The 24,010-nt window shown below is 43.6% G+C and overlaps 1 protein-coding gene across 3 annotated transcripts in view; it reads right to left on the bottom strand.

Annotated features, from left to right (window-relative positions):
* thbs4a (thrombospondin 4a) overlaps window positions 1-24,010 on the bottom strand; it is a 156,146-nt gene that overhangs the window by 110,759 nt on the left and 21,377 nt on the right. For all 3 annotated transcript variants that reach the window (XM_069938527.1, XM_069938525.1, XM_069938535.1), the window contains exons 2-3: window positions 22,559-22,765; window positions 16,669-16,916 (exon numbers count right to left, since the gene is read on the bottom strand). In XM_069938527.1, the coding sequence (XP_069794628.1) occupies window positions 16,669-16,916; window positions 22,559-22,765 (455 nt within the window). The remainder of the gene's footprint in view (window positions 1-16,668; window positions 16,917-22,558; window positions 22,766-24,010) is intronic.

The raw sequence follows: 24,010 nt of genomic DNA, 5'->3' as shown, positions 1-24,010 counted from the left end.
CTACAGATACAGATGGTGGGCCAGCCTGCCCAGTCCAGCGAGGTCATGCCTGTTGTACTGCGTTCCACCACATTTGCCCCTCCTTCTTTGGGTGAAGTCTGACGGGGTGAAACAGGGCAATGTCCATTGTCACTGATCGTTTAGTCCATAACAGCTCATAGGTTCAGCCGATCTGGTGGTTTTAACTGGCGCTGCATTCACCGCAGCACTGGCTGTGTTGTCAGTTCCTGTAGAATGGTGACCTGTTCAGCAGACTGAGTGTTGGAGGGCCGAACTATGTCTATGTGTACTGGTTCCATATGGGGTGGGGATGTTGTTTGTAGGGGTGGGGCGGGGCAGCTTGAGGAGCCGTGGTGGTGGTGGGATCACTTTGTTGCTTGTCAGGGTGATCTCTGGAGCCGACCGGTCACAACGAGGGCAACTGGGTGCACATCCCATGCCAGGGCCCTAGCTCAAGCCAGGTCCCAGATGGACACTGTGTTGTTCCATCTGTTGGGTACCGTACCAGATCATACTGAGGTTAGCACGTAGGAGGTGCAAATCCTTGACCACCAGGTCCTCCTTGTGGGTCCTAACATGCTAACAGAGAAGCACCAGCCCTGGGATTGTCAGCCAGTCGAGCAGTGTGGTTCCCGATCCCGACCTCCTAGGGAAGGAGAACAATTTTTCATATGGGGGGGAGGCGTTAGTCGCACTACAGATAGGGACCTGGTGGAGGGCAGCACTTCTGGAAGGACTTCTTGACACTGAGAGACAGGCATCCCTTTCGACTTGAGGGTCCAAAGGATCGTTCTGTTCTTCTTTTCCACTTGCCCGTTCCTGCGGGGGTTATAGCTGGTTGTATGCCCTTGGAAAGGAAGTATTGCTGTAATTTCTCTCTCATGAATGAAGACTTCCAATCACTGTGAACGTAACTGGGGTATCCGAACAGGTGTGGAGTGTTTTAATGACCGTGGATGTGGTCATGTCAGGGCAGGGGATGGCGAATGGAAAAGGTGAGTACTCATCCACGATATTCAGGGAGTAGACATTTCGATTCATGGATGAGAGGGGCCCCTTGAAGTCTATACTGAGATGTTCGAAGGGGTGAGTGGCCTTGATGAGCTGAGCTCTCTCCAGATGGAGGTTGGCACTACTTTGCACTTCGCCGGGGGCGCCGTAAGAGAATAACGTTTGGCCGCTTTCTGCACAGACCAAGCAATTGCAGGTCAGATCCCTGACCTCCTCCTCTGAACAGGGGAGGTTATGGGCCCTCAAAAAATGGTAGAGCCTTGTGATCCTGGGGTGGCAGAGGCTATCGTGGAGGCCTTAGAGGTGATCTACTTGCACCCTGGTGAAGTTTCCCCCTGGACAGGTCATCGGGTGGCTCTTGAGATTGCCCGGCTGGTACAAGATCTCGTAATTATAGGTGGAGAGCTCCATTCTCCACCTCATGATCTTGTCATTTTTAATTTCCCCCCCGCTGTTTGTTATTAAACATGAAAGCGACAGTTCTCTGAACTGTCAGAAGGGTGAATGGTCTGCCGGCCAAATAGTGTCTCCAGTGATGCATAGCCTCCACTACAGCCTGTGCCTCCTTCTCAATGGTGGAGAGCCTGAGTTTGGGGCTTTGGAGGGTTCAGGAGAAAAAATGCCACTGGCCTGCCTCTGCTTGGCTCAGTGTGGTGGCCAGGGCGAAGTTGGAGGCATTACTCTCCACTTAGAATGGGATGGATTCATCAATGGCTGCATCGCCACCTTGGCAATCTCACCCAAGATGCCCCAGAAAGCCTTGCGGGCCTCCACTGACAGGGAAAGGTAGTGGTTTTCATTGGGGGTTGGGCCTTGTCTGTATAGTTGGGGTTCCACTGGGTATAGTACGAGAAGAACCCCAGGCACCTTTCTAAAGCCTTGGGGGGTCTGGGGCAGAGGAAGTTCCAGAAGGGACGCATGTGCTCGGGATTGGGGGTGATGACGCCATGCTCCACTACGTACCCCAGGATTGCCAGCCGCTTGGTGCTAAACATGCACTTTTTCTTATTGTACGTGAGGCTGAGGGATTTGGTGCTGGCCAGAATCCTCTGCAGGTTTGCGTTGTGTTTCTCCTGGTTCCCGCCACAGATGATGACATTATCCAAATAGGGATAAGTAGCTTTTAGTTTATCGTCATCCATCATGCGATCCATCTCCCTTTGGAACATTGACACCCCGTTTGTGAAGCCGAATGGGACCCGCAAGAAGTGATAGGGGTGGCTGTTTGCCTCAAATTCCATGCAAGGCTGCTCTTCCAGGCGAATCGGAATTTGGTGGTATGTCGATTTGAGGCCTATGGTTGAGAAGTTCCTGAACTGGGCAATCTCATTCACCATGTCAGCTATGCAGGGAAGGAGGTAGGCATCTAATAAGGTGCTTCTCCCCTCTCTTCACCACCACCATTTGTGCCCTCCAGGGTTCTATTATGGGTCTTACTGGGTTCTATTATGCCCACCCCCAGCAGTCGCCCCACTTCCGTTTTTATGAATTCCCTGTCCCCGGGCTGTATCGCCTGCTGTTTGTGGCAACTGATTTGCAGTCTTGGGCGAGGGTTTAGAACAGAGAGGGCAGAGGGTCCTGGAGGGTGGCCAACGCACAGGTTGGATGCCCTGCACGGCATTCCAGTATGTGATTGGGCACATTTGAGAGGACGGGCGGGCCCTCCAGGAACTGGTTATTATTGACCTGTCTGTCAAACTGCATCAGCATAGTCTTAAATCCAGCCCCAGAATGACGGTTGTGCAGAGATGGGGCATCACCAGTAATTTGATGTTTTTATATTTTGTGTCCCTCAAGGTTAGGGTGACGGAGAAACACCCACTGATTTCCATGGAGAGATTTGGAGGCTGGCGCTACTTTGCACTTCTCCATGGAAACCATCAGGGAATAACGTTTGGCCGTGCCCAGGTGTATGAAACTCTCTGTGCTCCCTGTGTCAAACAGTTAGCCTATGGTGTGCCCATTTACCTCAATGTCATCATCGATCACCCCAGCTGGTGTGGCGTGCTCTGGTCCAACATGATGGAGGCCAACATCAACTCATTGTCCAAGTCGCTGCTTCTATATAGTTGGAATGGTGGAGTCTGGAAGAGAAGCTAGATGTGATGTTGCCCATGTCATCGCGCTCCTGTTCTGGATGTTCTGTTCTCAGTTACCGGAAATGATGACGAAGAGGGTCAGCCCAAGATGCCATACGCGGCACTGCTAGAGTGGGGTTTAAAGCGGCATGCCTTTGAGTAGTGCTCCTTCCTCTGGCAGTTTGAGCAGGTCACACTATGGGGCAGACAGTACTTCCACGGATGTTTGCCCTAGCCGCAGTAGTTGTACCTCATGCTTGGTGGTGCAGCAGCCATCAGGGTCCCCAAGTCCCAAGATGGCATCTCCTGTTCTCCCCACCTGGTAGCTGTGTGGCCTGCTGAGTAGGCCTTTGCGTTCTTTTGGGCTTTCTCCAGTGATGGGACTATCTGCACAACTGGTCGCCCTTCTCCAGGAGTCGCTGCCTGGGATGGGAGCAGAAGCCTGCAACTAGGCCATTGCGAATGAGTTCCTCTTGTTAGGTCACTACAATCACATCCGTGCACCCACAGCCTCACCCCAGGGCCCTGGCGTCGGGTAGTGAGCAGACATGGCAATCACTGGGGCTCCGTATTGCCATCGCAGTAGGGCCATTGCCTCATCGTACCCTTCACAGTCACGGATTGCCAGTCCAGCAAGGTTATGCCTGAGGTATTGTGTTCCACCACACAACCATTACAATTCCGTGCCCCATTCCCATACTGGCATGTCTCTCATGGCCTCATGTGCAATCAAACCGAGGCCACCCACAAATTTGAGGAATAGCATCTAATATTCAATCTGGGTACCCTCCAACCAGATGATTAACATCAACTTCCAATTTCCATTAGGCCCCTCCCCTGCCCCTCTCTCTCTCTTCCCCTTTCCGTCTCCTTTCCTCCAACTTTCCATCCCCTTCCCTCTCCATTCAGAGAGCTACCTCTGCCCATCACTTCTCAGCTTTTTTATCTCTGCCCTCCGACCATATCCACCATGACCTCTTGCCTGTTGGCCTGTTCTCCTCGCCCTGCTTCTTCTTCCCTCCCCCCACACCTTTTTATTTAGGTACCTGCCTACTTTTTTGCTCATACCTCAACAACGGGCCTAGGCTTGAAACTTTGCTTCCTATGAACGCTGCATGACCTGCTGAGTCTTTCCAGCTTCTCATTGGTTGCTCATAGATTCCAGTATCTGCAGTTCTTGTCTTTCCCTTTTTTTTTAACCTGAAGGAAATTAGCTGGGGGATTTCTTTATATGAGTTTAGTTGTGATGAAAGCAGGATCCACCATGGCCTTCACAAGAGAATTGGATAAATGTATTACAGAGTACAATTTGTAGGACAACGCAAAGTGGCCACTAGGTGGAACTAGAGAGCTACTCTGGTAGATAAGGGACAGGACTCGATGGTCTTCTTCAACCACTTCACAATTCAGCAATATGAAGCTGTTGAACAGTGGACACCAGTCAGACTTCACGAACCACATGTTTGTTGGTCAGGATTTCTGCATCACAGAGTCAAAGATATGGGGAAGTGGGTGGGAAAGGAGATGAAGCAGTGTGAGGGGAGCTCAAACTAGGGCAGTGGTTCTCAACCTTTTTTTCCAATAACATGCCACCTTTAGTAATCCCTTACTCACCACGGAGCACCTGTGGCAAGGATGCCATAGGTGATCTGCGGTGGGTAAGGGATTACTTAAGGTGGCATGTTATTGGAAAAAAAATTGAGAACCACTGCTCTAGGGGTACTTAACAAGACCACAAGATATAGGAACAGAAGTAGGCCAATTGACCCATCGAATCCACTGCGTCATTCCAGCCCCACTCCCCAGCCTTTCCCCGTGACCCTTGATGCCCTGATTAATCAAATACCTGTCCATATACCCAATGCCCTCACTTTTACAGCCAGCTGTGGCAATAAGTTCCACAGAATCCCAACCCTCTGACTAAAGAAATGTCTCTGAATCTCTGTTTTAAATCGATGCCCTTTTGTCCTGAAGTTGTGCCCTCTTGTCCTAGACTCCATGCCATGGAAAACAACTTTGCCACATCTAGGCCTTTCAGCATTCAAAATGTCTCTATGAGGCCCTCCTTCATTCTTCTGTATTCCAACGAGTACAGCCAAGAGCTGTTCATTCAGCCAGTCGTGTTCTGATGTCATGCAGTTTCACATCAAAAAGATTCATCCTGCAACTACATGGTGTATGAAAAAAGTGATGCTCTGCTCACCTTGATTTTGAAATGATACTTAAATTGAGTTGTGGGCAAGCAACCTACAAATATTCAATATGCACCACCGCCCCCCACTCCAGCAATGGAAAGGGAAATGGCGTTAAAGATGACATTTGTGGTGCACCTGCCAATGAATATAGTGATTGGATTTTCTTTAATGCTTTAGTATTTGTGATGTAAAATAAGTTACATGGCTCAAAGTAAAGACATTGACTAACACAAAGTCCATTTGAAAATCCACTGCAAGTGCTGCATAGTGTTGAGTTGTCAAAGGAAAGAAACTACTGAATTTATGTAGTACCTTTTATGTTTCCGTCAAGATATTTGAAAGCTCCATGTTACAGCAAAATCCCCCTTATCCAGAATTCAAGCAACCAGTAAGAAAATTGCAGAAAATTGCAGAAAGTAAATCGTCAAAAAATACATAAGTTTAAAATATGTGTGCCTCACCATTAGTTTGCCAATCACAATCTCAAGCAAAGGGAAAATTCACTTATCTGGCATCTACCAATCCCGATAGGTGCTGTATACCAGAGTTTTCTCTGTATATTCTAGGGGCAGGCACCGTCATATGGAAAAATTTGAGGGACATTTATTTATTTATAAAATGTCTTTGACAATCGCGGAATGTAAAGTAGGAAGCATCACAGCCCTTTGTTCACAGGTAGGTTCCCGAAGCATTATGTGGCAACACTCAGATAAATCTGCTTTAGTGCTGTTGCTTGAGGGAGAAATATTGTCCAGATCATTGGGAATAACATTCGCAAGATCTTGCACATCTGCTTGAGACGGGGCCTTGCTTTAACGAAACATGATTTACTGTCGCCACACTCCTGCTGCACTCCCCAAAACAACATGGGAATGTTAGCATTGATGTCTGTGCTCCAGTCTCAGGAAGGGACCTTCTGAATCAGCTACCACCTGTCACTGTCAGTTCACATTCACTGACTGAGCTGAGTAATGGCTGTAATCTTATAAAAATTGGTCTTGACGTCAAGATTTAAATGATGTTAATAAACTACTTGAACTTTGCTAATATGATTTAATCTATCTTGTATGTTCTTCAGCCTTTTGTCATTTTGAATGTTTCTAATCCAAATCTACCATCTGGAAATAGTAATCAACAAATTACTATTCACTTCTCATATCATTATTTATAACCTATTAAAAATAAGAAACAACATGGGAATCTGTTTCTGACATCCAGACCGTGAGTTCCTGGAGTTATGTTTCCAGAGGTAATTACTCATGATTACTGCCCACGTGGAAAACCTTGTTAAAATGAATAGCAGCTGTCTGCTGCAAATTAAACTACCCCATCAGAGTGCACCCATGGTAAGCAGTCTGGTATCTTAACAAGCAGGAAATAAGTGCCTAATCTATATAAATGAGTTGGAAGTCATCCATTCATTTTCAGACAGCTCAATATTGGAAAAGGATTTTGGTGGAATATTAATCCTGGATTAGTGGGTATCAAGATTTATTCAATATCCCAGTCTTTAGATCACTTAGTGGACTCCAGACACAGCACCACTTGCACTGAGAATTAGACTTCTACACAAATACTTGATAGTGATGTGCTTTCATTCAACATGCAACCTTCTCAGATGTGAACATATTCCCAATGCTGATCATACCTCTCACACTACGAGACATGAACTTGAACCATAGTGATGAAACCTATGTTTGTGGCAGAGGTGGACATTGATGAGATTAATCTTCATTCATGTTGTGTACAGCCAAGAGTTTCTCCCATTTTCGGGGTTAAATTACATCTGCTATTGGTCCGCCTAAATTGTCAGCTCATTAATATTTTTCCTGTTGATACTGAACAATCCCCGACAATACCACTCATCTTCACGTGGACTTACCAGTCATATTCTTTCATGTACATGAGGTCCATCCACCGGGTTGGATTGAAAGTAAAGGAAGAAATGCTATGTTGGCATTCATTTCAAGAGGAATATTGTATAGGAGTAAAGAGATGTTGATGAGGCTCTATGGGGTGCTGGTGAGACTTCATTTGGAGGACTGTATGCAATTTTGGGCTCCTTATCTTAGAAGGGGTGTAATGATTTTGGAGAGAGTACTGCGAAGATTTACCGGGATGATTCCTAGAATGCAAGGGCTAATGTTGAACGGCTCTTGGATTGTATTCGTTGGAGTATAGAAGAATGAGAGGGGATCTCATAGAAACTTTTTGAATGCTGAAAGGATTGGACAGAGTAGATGTGAATAAGATGTTTTCCCTGGGGTAAATCCAGGACAAGAGCCCTAGAATTAGAAGGCACCCATTTAAAACAGAGATGAGGAGAAATTTATTTAGCCAGAGGGGGTCATGGATTTGAGGAATTTGTTGCCACATACAGCTGTGGAGACCTGATCACTGGTGATTTTTGAAGAGGAGATTGATAGGTATCTAATTAGTCAGGATATCAAGGGGTATGGGGAAAAGGCCAGAATTTGGAACTAGATGTGAGAACAGTTTAGCCTAGGGTGGAGTTGTGGAGCAGACTGAATGGGCTAATGGCCTACTTTTGTTCCTTTATCTTGTGATCTTGTGCAACCCTGCTTTGATGGCCAAGGACCATCATTTGATGAAGGGTTATTGACCTCAAATGTGAATTCTGTTTCTTTCAGATCTGCTGAGTATTTCCAGGCCTTCATCTCTCAGCAAACCATCCTGATCAGCTTCAATGCTTAAAAACCAACAATGGGCCTGATGAACAGATGATAAATGTGATGGACAGAAAGCTACAACCTCATCTCCTAGTATGCGAAGAGGTGGACATGGCAGGATTCCTCAGAGATGTTTGAGCCTTGACCAGAAATGGAGATGAAATTGTTTGCAGTGACTACAGTGATATCTTGCTGCTGTCTGCCACAGACAAAGTCATTGCCAGGGTTCTCCTCAACTGCCTCCGACAGTGGCTGAGGAGCTGCTCTGTGAATTGATTTGGACACTCTACCATCTAAAGACACAATGGACCAATAGAAATTCACCAAGACAATGGTATATTCAAATCAATAATTTTTATTAATAACTTTTAATAACATAACACTCCTTACTTAACTCTAATCATAGCTCTAACTTAACCCTACAATGCACAAATGTATACAGTTTAGGCACGATTGTAAAAAGAATCAATTTTTAGAGTTCAGTCAGCTTTGTGTTGAAACTCAGAGTCTTCCCATCGCCTTCCCAAGATCGTGTTATATGGCGAGCTCTCCACTGGCCACCGTGACAGAGGTGCACCAAAGAAAAGGTACAAGGACTGCCTAAAGAAATCTCTTGGTGCCTGCCACATTGACCACCGCCAGTGGGCTGATATCGCCTCAAACCGTGCATCTTGGCGCCTCACAGTTTGGCGGGCAGCAACCTCCTTTGAAGAAGACCGCAGAGCCCACCTCACTGACAAAAGGCAAAGGAGGAAAAACCCAACACCCAACCCCAACCAACCAATTTTCCCCTGCAGCCGCTGCAACCGTGTCTGCCTGTCCCACATCAGACTTGTCAGCCACAAACGAGCCTGCAGCTGACGTGGACTTTTACCCCCTCCATAAATCTTCGTCCACGAAGCCAAGCCAAAGAAAGAAAAGTAATTATGGATCAAGTGTGAGGCATCAGACTTCTCAAAATTCACAAAATTCTTGTAGGTTTGTTTTCAGAGAATTATTTCTTCATACAAATGATTTCCCTCTCTTGCATAGAGGTTTCAGAAATTGTGTTTTCTTCCGCAATGATTTCCCAAACCTCGGCAAGGGTTACACGAAGTGAGCATGTAAAAATGGACACAGTGAAACTGTCCTCTTTTCAAAGATACAGCTGAAGTGACTCTTCCTGCCACTGATTTCATGCATCTCCCACAATAAGAGACCCTCTCCTGAGTATATCTCTGCAATTTCTGCCTTCAGATGTTTCTTGGGTGCAATATTAAAGATGTCTTTTCTGGAGTGTCGAAATCACATGACATGACCTCATTGCTGTCTTTGAAGTTTCTTCAAACCACTTCATAATTATAATTCAAAAGCAAAATGACTCCTCTCTGTCTGCTGGTCATTGAATCAAAAGTCCTCTTTGTATACACAGGTGCTTCACATTAGCAAACACTATTGTTCCAGCAATTGAATGAACCAATCAATTCTCATTTTGATTGCTCTGTTTTCCAGACTCTGTGTCTCTGAAAGACCTGCCATCTCACAGAATTATGTGTCTGTCGGGTCCCTGTCCCACCCACAAAATCCCTTTACTAAAATTTTCTATATAATTTTCAACCAAAGGTTAATAATAGCAATTCCGTCACTGCCTCACTGCACTTCAGCTCCAAGAAAAATCCAGTAAGTGTCATAGACTCAAAGATCGAGGGCAAGTTGGCAAAGTGGTTCAAAACTGTTCCAGTAATAGGAGGCAGAAGGTGGTGGTGCACGATTGTCTCTCTAATTGGAAGTGAATGACCAGAAGTGTTCCACAAGAGACAGTGCGAGAATGTTTGGGACAAACATGAACAACTTGGATATGAATGTTCAGTAATACAAAAAATTGGTCATGTCATAAATCACAAGGAGAGTTTTCTAAAGCCATAGCACGGTTGACGTGGCGGTTAGCACAACGCCTTTACGGCGCCAGTGATCGGAACTGGGATTTGAATCACGCGCTGTCTGTAAGGAATTTGTACATTCTCCCCAAGTCTATGTGGGTTTTCCCTGGGGTCTCTGGTTTCCTCCCACTGTTCGAAACACACCAGGCGTGGGTGTAAATTGAGCGGCACAAACTAGTGGGCTGGAAGGGTCCGTTGCTATGCTGTATATCTAAAAAAATTAAATTGAACCTGCTGTAGATTAGCTGCAAAGTTGAGCAGAACAATGGCGGGTGGATTTTAATTTTTACAAGGGCATGGTATTGAATTTTGAGAGAGGAAATGAAGGTACGACATGTACTGTAAATGGATGGGATCTGAAGAGTATTGATGAAAAGAGGAACTTCAGGGATTCCATTCCATAGATCCCTGTAAGTGGCAGCACAGAATGAGTGGGTAATTGAGAAGACATATGGAGTATTTACCTTCATCAGCCATGGCAGAAGGTAAGAGCAGGGAAACTGTTTGAACTTTATAGAAAGGGTTAGGCCACTCCTGACAGATTTTTCTGGTGATCACAATATATGAAGGTGTATGTGCTGGAAGGAGTGCAGAGATTCTGCAGGATATTGCTGAGCTTGGAGGATTTCAATTTCAAGGAGGGAGCAGATTGGATGGGTTTGTTTTTCCCCAAGCAGATGAGCCTAAAGGGTGACCTGATAGAAATTTCTAACAAGGAGAGATAGAATTGATATTAAGAATCTTTTTACCGTGCTGGGTTCGGGGTGGGGGGGTGGGGTGCTTAAGACAACTGGGCAGAGGTGAGAGGTAGGTGCTTTTGCGTGGATTAAAGAGGAATTATCATTTTCCCAGTGGAATCTGTAATCTGGTGGTGGAGTCAGGCACTATCACAACATTTAACCATTAAGAAAACCATGTGAATTGTTCAGGCATGAAAGATGATGGACCTAACACAAACAAATAGACATTGATATAAATGGGGGAAAAGGCTGTCTTGGACTTGAACATTTCTGTGCTGTATAATTCTATGACCATCAGTTGAGAAAGATCCTTGTATTCTGCTAAATATTTTGCCAAATGCAAAAATTCCGCTCTATCCTACGCCATCTAGGTGCAAAGCATGATCTTAACCAATGAGTCCACAGCAGAGAAAAACTCAAAGCACTGCAGAATGGGGTTACGCAAGGATGTGCCATTCCCATGGCACTTCTCTTAGCCACACTTCTCCTCCATCGAGCTTCCCATCAGACTGGAACTAACCCAAAGGACAAATCTGAAATTTGTCAATCCAACTCCTTATGCAAGCTTACTCTATTCTCGGTCAGTCATCTGCTGCACATGAGTGACATTTACACTTGTGCATGCTTGGAGCCCACACAGCAAGCTAACATCCATTTGTTTACTGGGAGAATGGGCCGGACATTCAGCAACTACAAACCAAAACCAGCATGCCCTACTTATTTTTTAATCAAACGTAGACTTTATTCACTATAAATTATTTACAAAAAAAGAAAAACATTGTCTTTTCTCACCCATGTCAGTCAAATCTATACATTTGCCTCAATGTACATAGCTACATTTGTTCTCTAAATACACCATTAAAACCATTGTGCACTTTGTCATTTTAGCCCCATCTGTTGTTTGAGGGACTTCCCTCAGTCTCTGCCAGCTTTCCTGCTATACAATGCTGAACAACACAATAATACAGATCAATGATGAGACCTGGGCCACTGGGCTTACTCCCCACATTTTGGAAGCCATTTGTCAGTGAAAGTAGACATTAATGACGAAATTTACCACAGCCTTTTGATAACTAAAGCATCATTGAATATAATAATTAAGGTTGCGATTGGTGAATTAAGGGTTCTGGGGGTCGCGAAGAAAAGTGGAACCAAGACAAACTTTCAGATCAACAACTGCTTATCAAATTTCAGAGTTAGGCCTATGACAGATTTTCAAAGTTCTTTGATTTCTAATGTGCATAAGCTGTTCACATTATGCTCAGTGTATCAAGCTTCTTGACCCTATTAATACAAAGTGCATGAGTCAGTGAAGTCTACTGTTTCTCTTTTGCATTTATGAAATTCCACATTGGTGGCAGCCACTCCCCTCCAGTGTTGTTCAAATGTAATGGCAAGACGCCTCCCTTATCTTGTCCTTGCACACCATGTGAAGAATCATACAGCATGGAATAAGCCATTTGGCCTGACTCCTCCATATCCACCAAGATGACATTTTGGGCTAGTCTCATTTGTCTGCATTTCCATATCCTTCTACACCCTTCTTATCCATCTATCGGTCTAAATATTTTTGAACCTTATAGTTGTGCCCATTTCTATAGCTTCCTGATGGCTCATTCCAGGTATGGACTAAACGTTGCCCCTCAGCTCCCTCTTAAATATCCCCCTTTAACTTTAATCCTGTGCCCTCTGGCTCGAGAATCATCTACTATGGGGAAATATCTGTGAGCATTCACTTTTTCCACGCTTCTCATGACTTCCTGTATTACTTTAAGGGTAACTCCTCAACCTCCGACATTTCATGAGTTGTTGCGACTGGAGTCATTCTGATACCATGCAGGCCAAGGAAGTTCACAGGAATGATTCCTGGGATGAAGATGCAAGGTCAAATTATTTGTGCTTGCTCTCACTGGAGTTTATAAGAATGAGAGGGGTTATCAGTAGCCTGGACCCCAACTCTCCAGCACTTGATACCCAGACACTTGGTTCTTGATAGCAAGAGACGTCTTCAAAATCAGAGTCCAAGTTTCACTACTACCAGATATCTTAGAGTGTCCTGATCCTAAATACAAATACATCATGTCTGTCTTCTATTCATAGGTTGGTAATTTAACATTCAAATGCATTGGCAAATGAACTACATAACCAGGGATGATAATATAATCAACCTTCAGGAGGACCATGGACAACCTCCCTCCACAACATTAAAAGCTCAGCAGTGGAGAGAGTGGCGAGCACCACGTTCCTCAAATTCCACTTTAGTAGTGACATATCCTGGACACATAACATTTCCTCATTTGTCAGGAAAATCCATTTCCTTAAAAGGCTGAGGTGGGCAAAGCTACTGGCCACCATTCTGTCAACTTTCTACAAGAGTTTTATCAAGAGCATCTTGGCTGATTGCATAACAGTAACTGTTGTATGGTTACTGTAGAACAATGGTTTTCAACCTTTTTCTTTCCACTCGCATACCATCTTAAGTAATCCCTATTCCATAGGTGCTCTGTGATTAGTAAGGGATTACTTAAAATGGGATGTGGGTGGGAAGGGAAGGTTGAAAACCACTGCTCTAGACCCAATTGTTACTGAAATATTTTGCTTGAGAAAAATTGTCATGGGCCCATTTCTTTTGGAGTTATGAAATGGTGCACATAACGAGTCAATTAGGTACGATTAAAACAGTGGTTTTCAAACTTTTTCTTTCCACTGACATACCTTCTTAAGTAATCCCTTACTAATGACAGAGCACCTATGGCATAGGGATTAGTTAAGGTGGTATGTCAGTGGAAAGAAAAAGTTTGAAGACCACTCCTGTAGAGCATCGGATCGGAGGTCTACCTACAGGACCATAAAAGCGACGGAGAGGATCACTGACATTTTCCTCCCCTCCCATTGATGTGATTTACCGAGATCATGGTTTAAAGCGGGCTTGGAAAAATCAGCGATCACCCCTAACACCCCACATGCAACATCTTCCAGCTACTCCCATCGGGAAAGAGATACAGGAGTATCAGAGCCAGAACCGCCAGGCTGAAGAATAGCTTCTTCTCACGGGCAATGAGAATGCTGAAATACTGTTGGACTCGTAAAACTACTCTCCAAGGCCCTACTATTTATTTTAATACATGTACATATGTACTGTGTATATGTATCATCTATCTGTATGTGTGTTTGCACTGTTGTGCCCCGTGGGCTGGAGAACAGGTTTCGTGGGTTGCATTGGTACAATTGGGTGATAAATAAACTTGAACTTGGTAATCAATCCACACATAAAATCCGCACTGATTTTTCAAAATGTGTGCAGGAATCTCTGCCAACAGTTTATATAAAATCATGTCCACAATATACATAGACATTATCATGCGTAACCTTTCAAATCCTTTCATGGACATCTTTATCATTGAATAAAATATATTTGTCACTGGATAAAAATTCAGATTCACATAATGATTGTTGTCTAGAGTCAGAGCACTAGAGCGGAGGTGAGATTAGGATGCCTGCTCTGCACAGCCCACTCTGCTGACACATGCACTAGACACCTAGTCTAGTGAAAACAGTGAATATGGTGTGTTAGGAAGTTTCTGTGAGCCACAGTTGGACTCGTCTTTGGATGCTGTCACCTTGGGAGCTGTCAAAATCACTCATGCTCTTCATCTTGATGCTCAGGTGGTGCGATGGACTTGAAATGCATTCTCTAGAGTGTACAGTGAGAGTTTCAAACACAAAACCAGAAGACACATTTCATGTCACTCTCTGAACTAGTGCAGGAGCACTGCATGAGCATGTCAGCAATGTGAAGTTTCAGGTGGCAGCTTGGAACATAGAAAGCATGGTGAAAGGGCCCCTCATTCCATACCATTGTTCACCTAGTCACAACTGATTTGAGGTCTTCCATCTATAAAGGGGAGACTCGCCAGTCCATCCATAGAACAGAGCCAGCATGACATTGTTCCCTGGGGTCAGGATTGAGCCACAATTTGATCTACTCAGATCAGCTCAGTACCCTATCAATGGAAGAAGCTTTTATAATGTCCTTGGATGACTCCATTACAGGTCAGATGAATTGAACAGGACCATCTGGAAACAAGGCCTTACATGCCAGCTAAATTCCGCAATAAAGATGAGATGGAAGCCTGGTACACAGTAAAAGGGAGCTGGTAGTCCATGAGGTGAAGCTGCCTGATGCGACATCCATGACCCTGAGTAGGTAGAACAGGGAGGGAGAGCAATCTGAAGCCTTTCTCTATTAATCTGGGCAGTGAGGCAGTCATCTCTCTTGGACCACCAGGGCCTTGATTACTTTCATTCTAAAGCACTGAACCATTAAGCAAGAGGCTCACTGCAGTAATGTCTTTGTGCGAAAAAGCTACAATGAATCTGACATAATGGCCACCTTTATGAAATCGTTTGAGGCTGGTTATGACTGCAGCATGTCAAATCTTAGACATTGTTTGCTGGCAGAGGGTACCCAGCATTTTGCTGCTCAGTGAAATGAAAAGAGGAGAATTGTGATTTGAAAAGGCACATGGGTGAGGCTTCTAGTTCAATGTTATCCTTAACCCAGACATTCTTGATCTCTACGCTGCTCCCCTAATCTTCCAGCTATAAAGAGGGATCCATCTGACAATCCAGGGCTCGAAAGCAGAGCCAGCATAACATTGTTGCTTGGGGTTAGACTTAAGCCACATTTGACCAACAGTCTACAGATCATATCAGTTCTTAACACATAGATAAACCTTTTATAATGGATGCCTGTTGGCACAAAAGTTTTTGGGATGACTTCATCACAAGGCAGACCAATTGCACAGTGCATCCTAGAACAAGGCCTTACAATGTTTAGGGAATATTCAAAAATTCAATCAAACCCATGCTCTCTTACTTAAAGATGAAATTACCTTATAGTCCTCTAGACATCCATGGAATTTCCCAATTGGCATTTGGTACCCTTTCAGCATGGAATGAACACACACTTCCTTCCCATTCCATCTGACCCACAAGAAACCAGTCAACAAATGTAAATTGGAATAAAATTTCTAGATCATCATGTCAGATAAAACAGTTCCTCCTTTAATCAAAACATGGGTTACATGAATGTCATAAATGAAATCAAAATGACAAATGAGGAGTGCAGTAGAACAAAGGGATTTAGGAGTCATGGTATATAATTCTCTGAAAGTTGAATTACATGTGGATAGGGTGGTGAAGAAGGAATTTAGTATGTTGGCTTTCATCAATCAGAGTATAGAACTCAGGAGTCAGGATGTTATGTTGAAGTTGTATAATGCATTGGTGAGGCCAAATTTTGAATATTGTGTGCAGTTTTGGTCGCCGAATTACAGGAAGGATATAAACAGTATAGAGAGAGTCCAGAGGAGGTTTATGAGAATGTTGTTGGGGTTTCAGGGTTTGAGTTATAGGGAATGGTTGAGCAGGCTGGGACTTTATTCCTTGAAGCGTAGAAGGTTGAGGGGTGATTTGATAGAAGTATTCAAAATTATAAGCGGGACAGAGTGAGTCAACATGGATAGGCTTTTTCCACTGAGAGCAGGGGAGATTCAAACAAGAGGGCATGGATTGAGAATAAAAGGGGAAACATTTAAGGGAAACATAAAGGAGGAATTTCTACACACAGAGGGTGGAGGGGGTATGGAATGAAGTTCCAGCAGTGGTGGTAGAAGCGAGATCAATGTTAATATTCAAGGATAGGTTGGATAGGTATATGGACGGAAGAGGTGTGGAGGGTGATGGGCCAAATGCGGGTCAGTGGGACTAGGTGGGAGTTGATGTTTGGCATAGACTAGTCGGGCCAAACTGGCCTGTTTCTGTGCTGTAAATGGTTATATGACCTGATAACATTCAAATAGTACCAGTTTTTGAGACAGTTTTCTATCACCAACCTTTGCTTTAAATTAAAAGAAATGTCTTTAACCGAGAACACTTAAATCTTTCAAATTATATTGTAAACTACACTATCCCCATAACCTGTGGAATTAAAATGTATTACTTCCAGTTGGTCATGTTTTCTTTACTCATACCTGTGCTCTCCTGTGGGCAGTTCGGATTTCAATGGAATTTGCACTCTGTGGCATCCTTGTGAAGAGTGGTGGCAGGTTGTGAGCTGAACCCGCCTGCGCGCAGTCAACATAGAGTTCAGCTGATGCAGGCCCACCCTGCAACCCCTTTATCTGAAGTAGGACAGCGTGACGCTTCCCATCAGCCAGGTGGACATTGTGAAATGTGGTCACCTGCGGCTTCCCGTCATTTTTCAAATATCGGACGCTGACTGTGAACAGAAGGAAAAAAAAATACCTGAAGACCAATGCAAATGAGGCCACCTCTATTCCTCTATTCAGTCAGGGGATGTTGACATCAATTCTTAATCTACTTATGCTTCCATTGGAACTACTTGGTTGCAGGATGCTTATCATTCGCCCACATTGCTGTGGGAATGAAATTACAGACAGTTCAGATTGAGTAACAGCAGCCTCCTTCCCTGCTGAGACTTAGTGAAAGCTTGTAACTTCATAGTGGTTATTAATAATAATAGTTTTCAGATATATTTTATATTGTTCATTTCACTGAATTTAAATTCCATAGCCATTGTGGTGAGATACAAGCACACGTCTCCCAGAACTTAGTGCAGGGCTCAGGCTTACTAGTTCAGTAATAGAATCACTATGCTACTGTTCCCAAGTGCAAAATCTCCGCTCTCTGGTTGATCGAGCAATACATTTTTGGAGATTTAAGGGGATCAAGGGATTTGCGATTAGTGCAGGAAAATTAAACAGAGAAGGCACTGGGGACTGAATGATCTACTTGTGCATCAGTTTACATATCCATAGCATCAAAAACTAGAAATCCAATGTGAATTTAAATAAAAAGATTTAGCATTTCTCATGGAGGGAGGTGATAGCTGATTCACTGAAAATTTGTACCAGCAGGGGCAAGAGGGAAGATTTTAGTCCCCTCCAGGTAACTAAGTAAGAGTCTGTCAGAGAACAAACAATGAACTGCTGGAGGAATTCAGTGGCATCTAAGGGGAGAAAATCTATATTTCAGGTTGGAACCTTTTAATGGAATGGATTTTTTAAATCAAGTATATCAAGGGGAAGGAAGCTGGGGAGCAAGTATTGGATTGAAAATGGGAGAGGTCTCTAAATATTACACAGGTAATCCTAGGAAATGTCAGTACAAACAGTCTGCCCAAGTAATTTACAAAAACAATCATATCAACTCTTATCCAACATTCCGAGAACATTTTGCACACATTTCAGTGTGTCTACATGAAGATCTGCTTTCTCTGACGGGATTGCTTTATGTAATGAGTCTACTATGGCACCAGTGGAAAACTCGTGTAATACAAAAGCCCAAGATAATTCAGATGTGGAAGCAGAATGAACATTTCTACTCTGGAGTCTGAAGTAGTCAATTTCAGTCTGGAATCAGGCTCTAACTCCAGCTGGCTAATACTGTCTGCATTCTACAGCAGCTCCTCCAGTTCTGGCCTCTTAAGTGTCCCTGACCTTAATTGATCTACCATTGGTAGCTGTGCCGTCAGCTGCGGAGATTCCACAATTCCCTTTGGAAATATGTTGAATGAAGATGAAATACTGTACTTGGAGCAACATATATGAAACACATCTAAATTTACCTTGGGTAAGTAATAGCAGTCACAAAGTAAATATTGTGTGAACCACTTTGAGACATATTTCAGTAATGTTATGATGTGCTAAATAAGTGAAAGTCAGTTTATTTTTCCCTCAATGTTTTTGAAAGTACTTGGATCAGAATTTCCACATACCAACATGGACAGGGAGTAATGATTTGCTGTACTATAAATCTGTGCTTGCACTGAAATCATTCTTGGACTAACTTGTATTAGTGAGATAAATTTCATCACTTCTTGGTCACATGCCAAACAGCTGCTCGACAACTAGGTACTGCACCTCAGGGTTGGGTAGAGAGGAAGGCTAGGGGTTGGTCAATTGGTGGTGAGATGGTGAAGAGATAGGCCCCTTTTCCACTGGCATCTCAGTTAATTGGCTGTGCAGTGTCCGGGATAGGAAGATGTTTCCACTGGGAAATTGCTTTTCCACTGAACAGGGATCAGAGTGTTCTATCTTCGACTGGAAACGGGTGACTTTCTGCTGTCCCTTTTCCACTGCTTTTATCAGCGCATCGGTGTCACCAAATGCCGGGGATATGAGTAGGGGTAGAGGCGGTTAATCCCCAGTGTGAAATGATGGGATTTCACACTGGCATTTGGACAGTGTTCCTTTTCCACTGGACTCTGTCCCAGTACATTCCCAATTAATTCCTGGGACAGGTTGCCATTGGAAAAGGGGCTGTAAATGTGGTTTGATGTCAAAAATTAGGTACACTGATTGAAGGCAGGTGGTGAAGTAGTTCACCTTCTCAACAGCACAAAATAGAAAGGTCAAAATGCTAAGTCTTAACAGTTGTACAGGAAGATGATGTTAACATCAGTAACAAGTAATGCTTTATTACCAACAATCCATTCACTGAAGCCTAATTTGGATTGCAACTCAAGGAAAAAGGCCATGATTTGGAGGAGGGGGTGGTTTACTGGGTAAGTAAATATGCAGATGATATGAAAATAGGGGGAGTGGTGGATAGTGAGGAAGGTTTTCTTGGATTACAGAAGGATTTGGTTTGTTTGGAAGCGTTGGCTGAAAGATGGCAGATGGAATTCAATGTAGACAAGTGCGAGGTGCTACATTTCGGAAAAAATAGGACATATGCAGTTAAGGGAAGGGCATTGAGGTATGCAGAGGAACCGAGATTTCTTGGTTATGGTACGGAGTTCCTTGAAGGTGGATTTCCATGTAGACAGAGTGCTGTATGCTGGCCTTCATAAATCATAGATTAGAATATAGGAGCTGGGAAGTGATGCTGCGACTGTTTAAGGCATTGGTGGGGCCAGGTTTGGAGTATTGTGTTCAGTTCTGGTCTCCAAATTATAGGAAGGATATAGATAAGGTGGAGAGGGTGCAGAGAAGATTTACAAGGATGTTGCCTGCTTACAACATCTGGAGTACAGAGAAAGATTAAGGAAACTGGGACTTTATTTATTGGAACATGGACAGTTGAGAGGGGATTTGATAGAGGTATTTAAAATTATGAAGGGAATAGATAGACTAGACATGAGTAGACTCTTTCCCCCTAGGGTAGGGGAGGTTGGAACAAGAGGGCATAAGTTAAGGGTAAGGGGGCAAAACTTTAGGAGAAATGTTAGAGGATGCTTCTTCACTCAGAGAGTGGTGGCAGAATGGAATGATCTTCCAGAGGAGATAGTTGCGGCAGGGTCCTTTCTGTCATTTAAGAGAAGGTTGGATGTTTACATGGATATGAGTGGATTGGAGGGTTATGGGCAGAGAATGGGAGGGGGGAACTAGTGGAGTTGTTCAAATGAACCGGTGCGGACTCAAAGGGCCGATATGGCCTGCTTCCGCGCTATAAACTGTTATATGGTTAAGTGCAGTGTACTGGTGAAAAGACTGATGCTATGTCTGGAATAAGACTGGATCCATAAGAAATTTACACCACCATTCTGCTAAAAATGTAAGATTATTTTCTCCTAATTTCACTGAAACCACTTATCTCCAGAGTTTGTCGAGATGATGCCACATGTTGTGTGTGATGTTGAGGCTTTATGAGGCACTGGTGAGACCTCATTTGGAGTAGTATGAGCAGTTTTGGGCTCCTCCTTTATGAAAAGATGTGCAGAAATTTGAGAGGGTTCCAAGGAGGATAATTCTGGGAATGAAAGGGTTACAAATTAGGTTATCATATGAAGAGTGTTTGACAGCGCTTGGCCAGTAGTTATTGGAATTTAGGAGAATGAGGGGAGAATCTCATTGAAACATTTTGAATGTTGAAAGGCATGGGCAGAGTAAATGTAGCATAGGTTGTTTCCAATGGTGGGAGACTCTATGTCAAGAGGGCACAACTTCCAGATTGAAGGGTGTCCACTTACAACAGAGATGCATAGGAATCTCTTCAGCCAGAGGGTAGTACATCTGTGGAATTTATTACCAGAGGCGGTTGTGGACGTTGGGTGTACTTAAGACAGAGATCGATTAACCAGGACATCAAAGGTTACGGGGAGAAAGCCAGGCAGTGGGGTTGAGTTTCAAAATGGATCAGCTCCTGATTAACTGGTGGGGAAGACTCGATGGGATGAATAGCCTATTTATGCTCCTATGTCTAATCTTCTGTTTATTTTATACTGACAATGGTCATTCATCAAAGTGCCAGGTTACCTTTGCAGTGATTCCTCAATATATTATCATAGGATCAATTTCTATCAGTGATATTCCATTTACCTTAAGATCAGAAATGGGAGGGTTAATCTGTTCCATTTATTTCTATCCTGTTGTGGTCATCTCTACATCAGAGCAGTCTAGGAGATTCGCCTCATTGAGAACATTGATTCTGTCCGCCAAAATAGCGGTGATCTCCCAGTGGCTATCTCCCATTTCAATTCCTTGCCCCATTCCCTTGCTGACATTGTCTGTCCATGGTCTCAAGTACTGCCAGACCGAAGAACAACACTTCATATTCATCTAGGCACCCTGCTATCAGATAGATTTTCTGTTAGCTACCCCACCCACTTCTATTCCTATTTCTCCTTTTCTTTCTCTTTCTCTCTCTCTCCCCCCCTCCTTCCCATCCTTCTGTCTCTTTTCCTCCAGCTCTGCATTCACAGAGCCACCTCCTCCGCTAATCAATTCTCATCTTTCTTCTCTCCTGTCCTCTTATCCATATCCAATTAACACCTTAAGACTGTTGGCCTATGCTCCTCCTCTACCCTTACTTTCCTTCTCCCAGTTCTTTAATTCATGTGCTTGCCTATCATATCTTGAAGAAGAGCTCAGACCGATCCTCTAGCATTTTTACTTCACTATTGCCTACCATCCTCCAGTACTACATGCTAGCAATTTTTCCTATTCCCATTCAGTCCTGGTGAAAGGTCTCCAGCTGAAATGTCGACTAGACCTTTTGCCTCCACAGATGCAGCGTGACCTGCTGTTCTTCCAGCATGCATACCTTGTTCTGGATTCCACCATCTAAAGTCTCTTTGGTCTTCATGGGAATTCCATAACCTCCTGGTTTCCCTCTAAATCACAGGCCATTCCAAATTGGACCATATATTTTCGGCAGAAGCTGCATTAAAAAGCTGGAATGCCTTTTACTGTCAAGGCACATTCATTAACAACAGAGGCTTGAAAGATTCACATTTATGAGGGGAAACTTTAAAATGCCCCACAGCAGTATTAATGAGTAAAAAAACCTAAAACCCCTGTTATCCAGATTTCAAGCAACTGGCAAATCATCTCAGAAAATAAAAAGGTAAAAAATACAGAAGTTTAAAATTGGCGGGCCTTGCCATTAGTTCGCCAATCCATGCAACATGTAATGTCAAGCAACTGGAAAATTTACTTATCCAGCATCCACCAATCGCCATAGGAGTTTTACTGTATTTTGAAACACAGTCGTTGCTACAGGATCGGGACAGCCAATTTATGCAGAAATACCAATCTTCTAAACAATTAAGTAATCTGTGACCGTGATGTTGAAAGACATAAATATTATTCAGTGCACAAGGTGAAATACCTTGTCCTCCTTCAGGGCAGCACAGTGAGCAGGGCCCCTAGTTTAATATCTCCCTGAGGTACAGTTTGCTTAATAGTGCAGCACTGGAGTTCAGATTAAATAAATATGGGTTGAACGTTCAGGTCCCTCTGAACTCTTAGCCTCTGTCTAAGTCAACTGACACACAGACACATCAGATGTTAATTGATTCAAGAAGATTAACACCACCTTTCAATATTTGCCAACTTGCCTCTAAAGTCCACATCTTTCAGATGCAATTTTTAAAATGACTGAAATATGACTTTTTACCTTTATTCAGTCGACCCAAAACTGAAAATTCAAAGTATCTTATATTGCTTCTAGTGGAATAAAGTCCAAAGATGGAAGCAAGGGTTTTTGGTTGCAGTTTGAATGTTGACAAAATGTAGATTTCATTGACCGCTGGAGTGTCAGTGAGTGCTTGCTGGAGCAGGTCCACATAACTTCTGTGCTCCGATAAAGAAAGGAGGTTAAGAACTGAAAAAGAATTCAAAAGAAAAAAATATTTTATTAATATAAAATTTAACAAAGTTCTGCAAGAACAGTGGCAAATGTCCTTAAGCTGATGCACACAAACATGCAAACACACACACACTTAGCGTTTTAATTTAAACATGATAAATATTATTTAGATTATAGAGCTGGTGAAAAGCAAGAGCTCTTTAGTGGGAAACAGTAAAGGTCAACCATTCAAAATAACAGGGGATAAATAAAGATAAAAAGGCTTGAAAGGGAGAGAAGGCTTGTGAGGAAGTCCAACTTCAATGACTGGGATGGTTGGGTAGAAGAAGGTTGCTTCACCAATAGTGGGGCAGGTTGGGGGTGTTTGGGTAAGAGGGTTGCATGAAGAAGCCAGATTTTGTGTAATGGAAGAGAATGGGGGATGCCACAGAGTTGAGGTCCAACATTGGAAGAGGACATTTGGCACACCTGGTCTCTGCTGACTATCCTGGCAATCCCATTTCTCTGCATTAATTCCACATCCCTCTATATCCTGCTCAATCAATACTTGTCAATTTAGGACTTCAACTTAAGGACCGATATCATACCTTTCTGTAATTAAAAATAAATAAATAAATAGAATTTATGGTCTCAGGTCCCAAAGTACTCCCCCACTGACACATCGACCACTGTCTCAGCCTCATGTCCTAAGAGGAGGTGGAGTGGAGCTCTATTTTGAGCAGGTCCATCTACATATTGCATCAGAAAACTTTCATGGGCAAACTTCACAAATTCTCACCCATTAGCACTAAGAAAGCCCCACCTGCCTAAACAACTATCAGCCTGTGGCACTCACATCTACTGTTATGCAGTATTTTAAGAGCCTGGTGTTGAAGCATATCGGCTCCTGTCTGAGCAGCAAGATGGATCCATTCCAATTTGCCTAATGCAGCAACAAGTTGATGACAGATGCCATCTCACTGGCTAATGCACCATCAATTACTTAGAGACGGAGGTTGAGAAACCAATAGACTTTTATTCACTAAAAAACAAAGGCACACCCATACTGCTCGACTGTCCTGCACTGGAGAGGGAGCTATGGAACAGTCACTTTTATACAGGAGCCTGTGGGAGGGGCTACAGATATAGCTGGCCAATGGATGTGCATGACCAGACAAATACATACAACAGTAATTTACCACACTGGTGCTACAGAAAACCCTGTATACCTGGACAGCAAAGAACATCATTCAAAATCATCGTCCCCTCAAAACTGATAAG

Source organism: Narcine bancroftii, chromosome 1, assembly GCF_036971445.1.
Source record: "Narcine bancroftii isolate sNarBan1 chromosome 1, sNarBan1.hap1, whole genome shotgun sequence".
NCBI lineage: Eukaryota > Metazoa > Chordata > Chondrichthyes > Torpediniformes > Narcinidae > Narcine > Narcine bancroftii.
The sequence above is the reverse complement of the archived record's forward strand: the minus strand, read 5'-3'. Positions and strand labels throughout refer to the sequence as shown.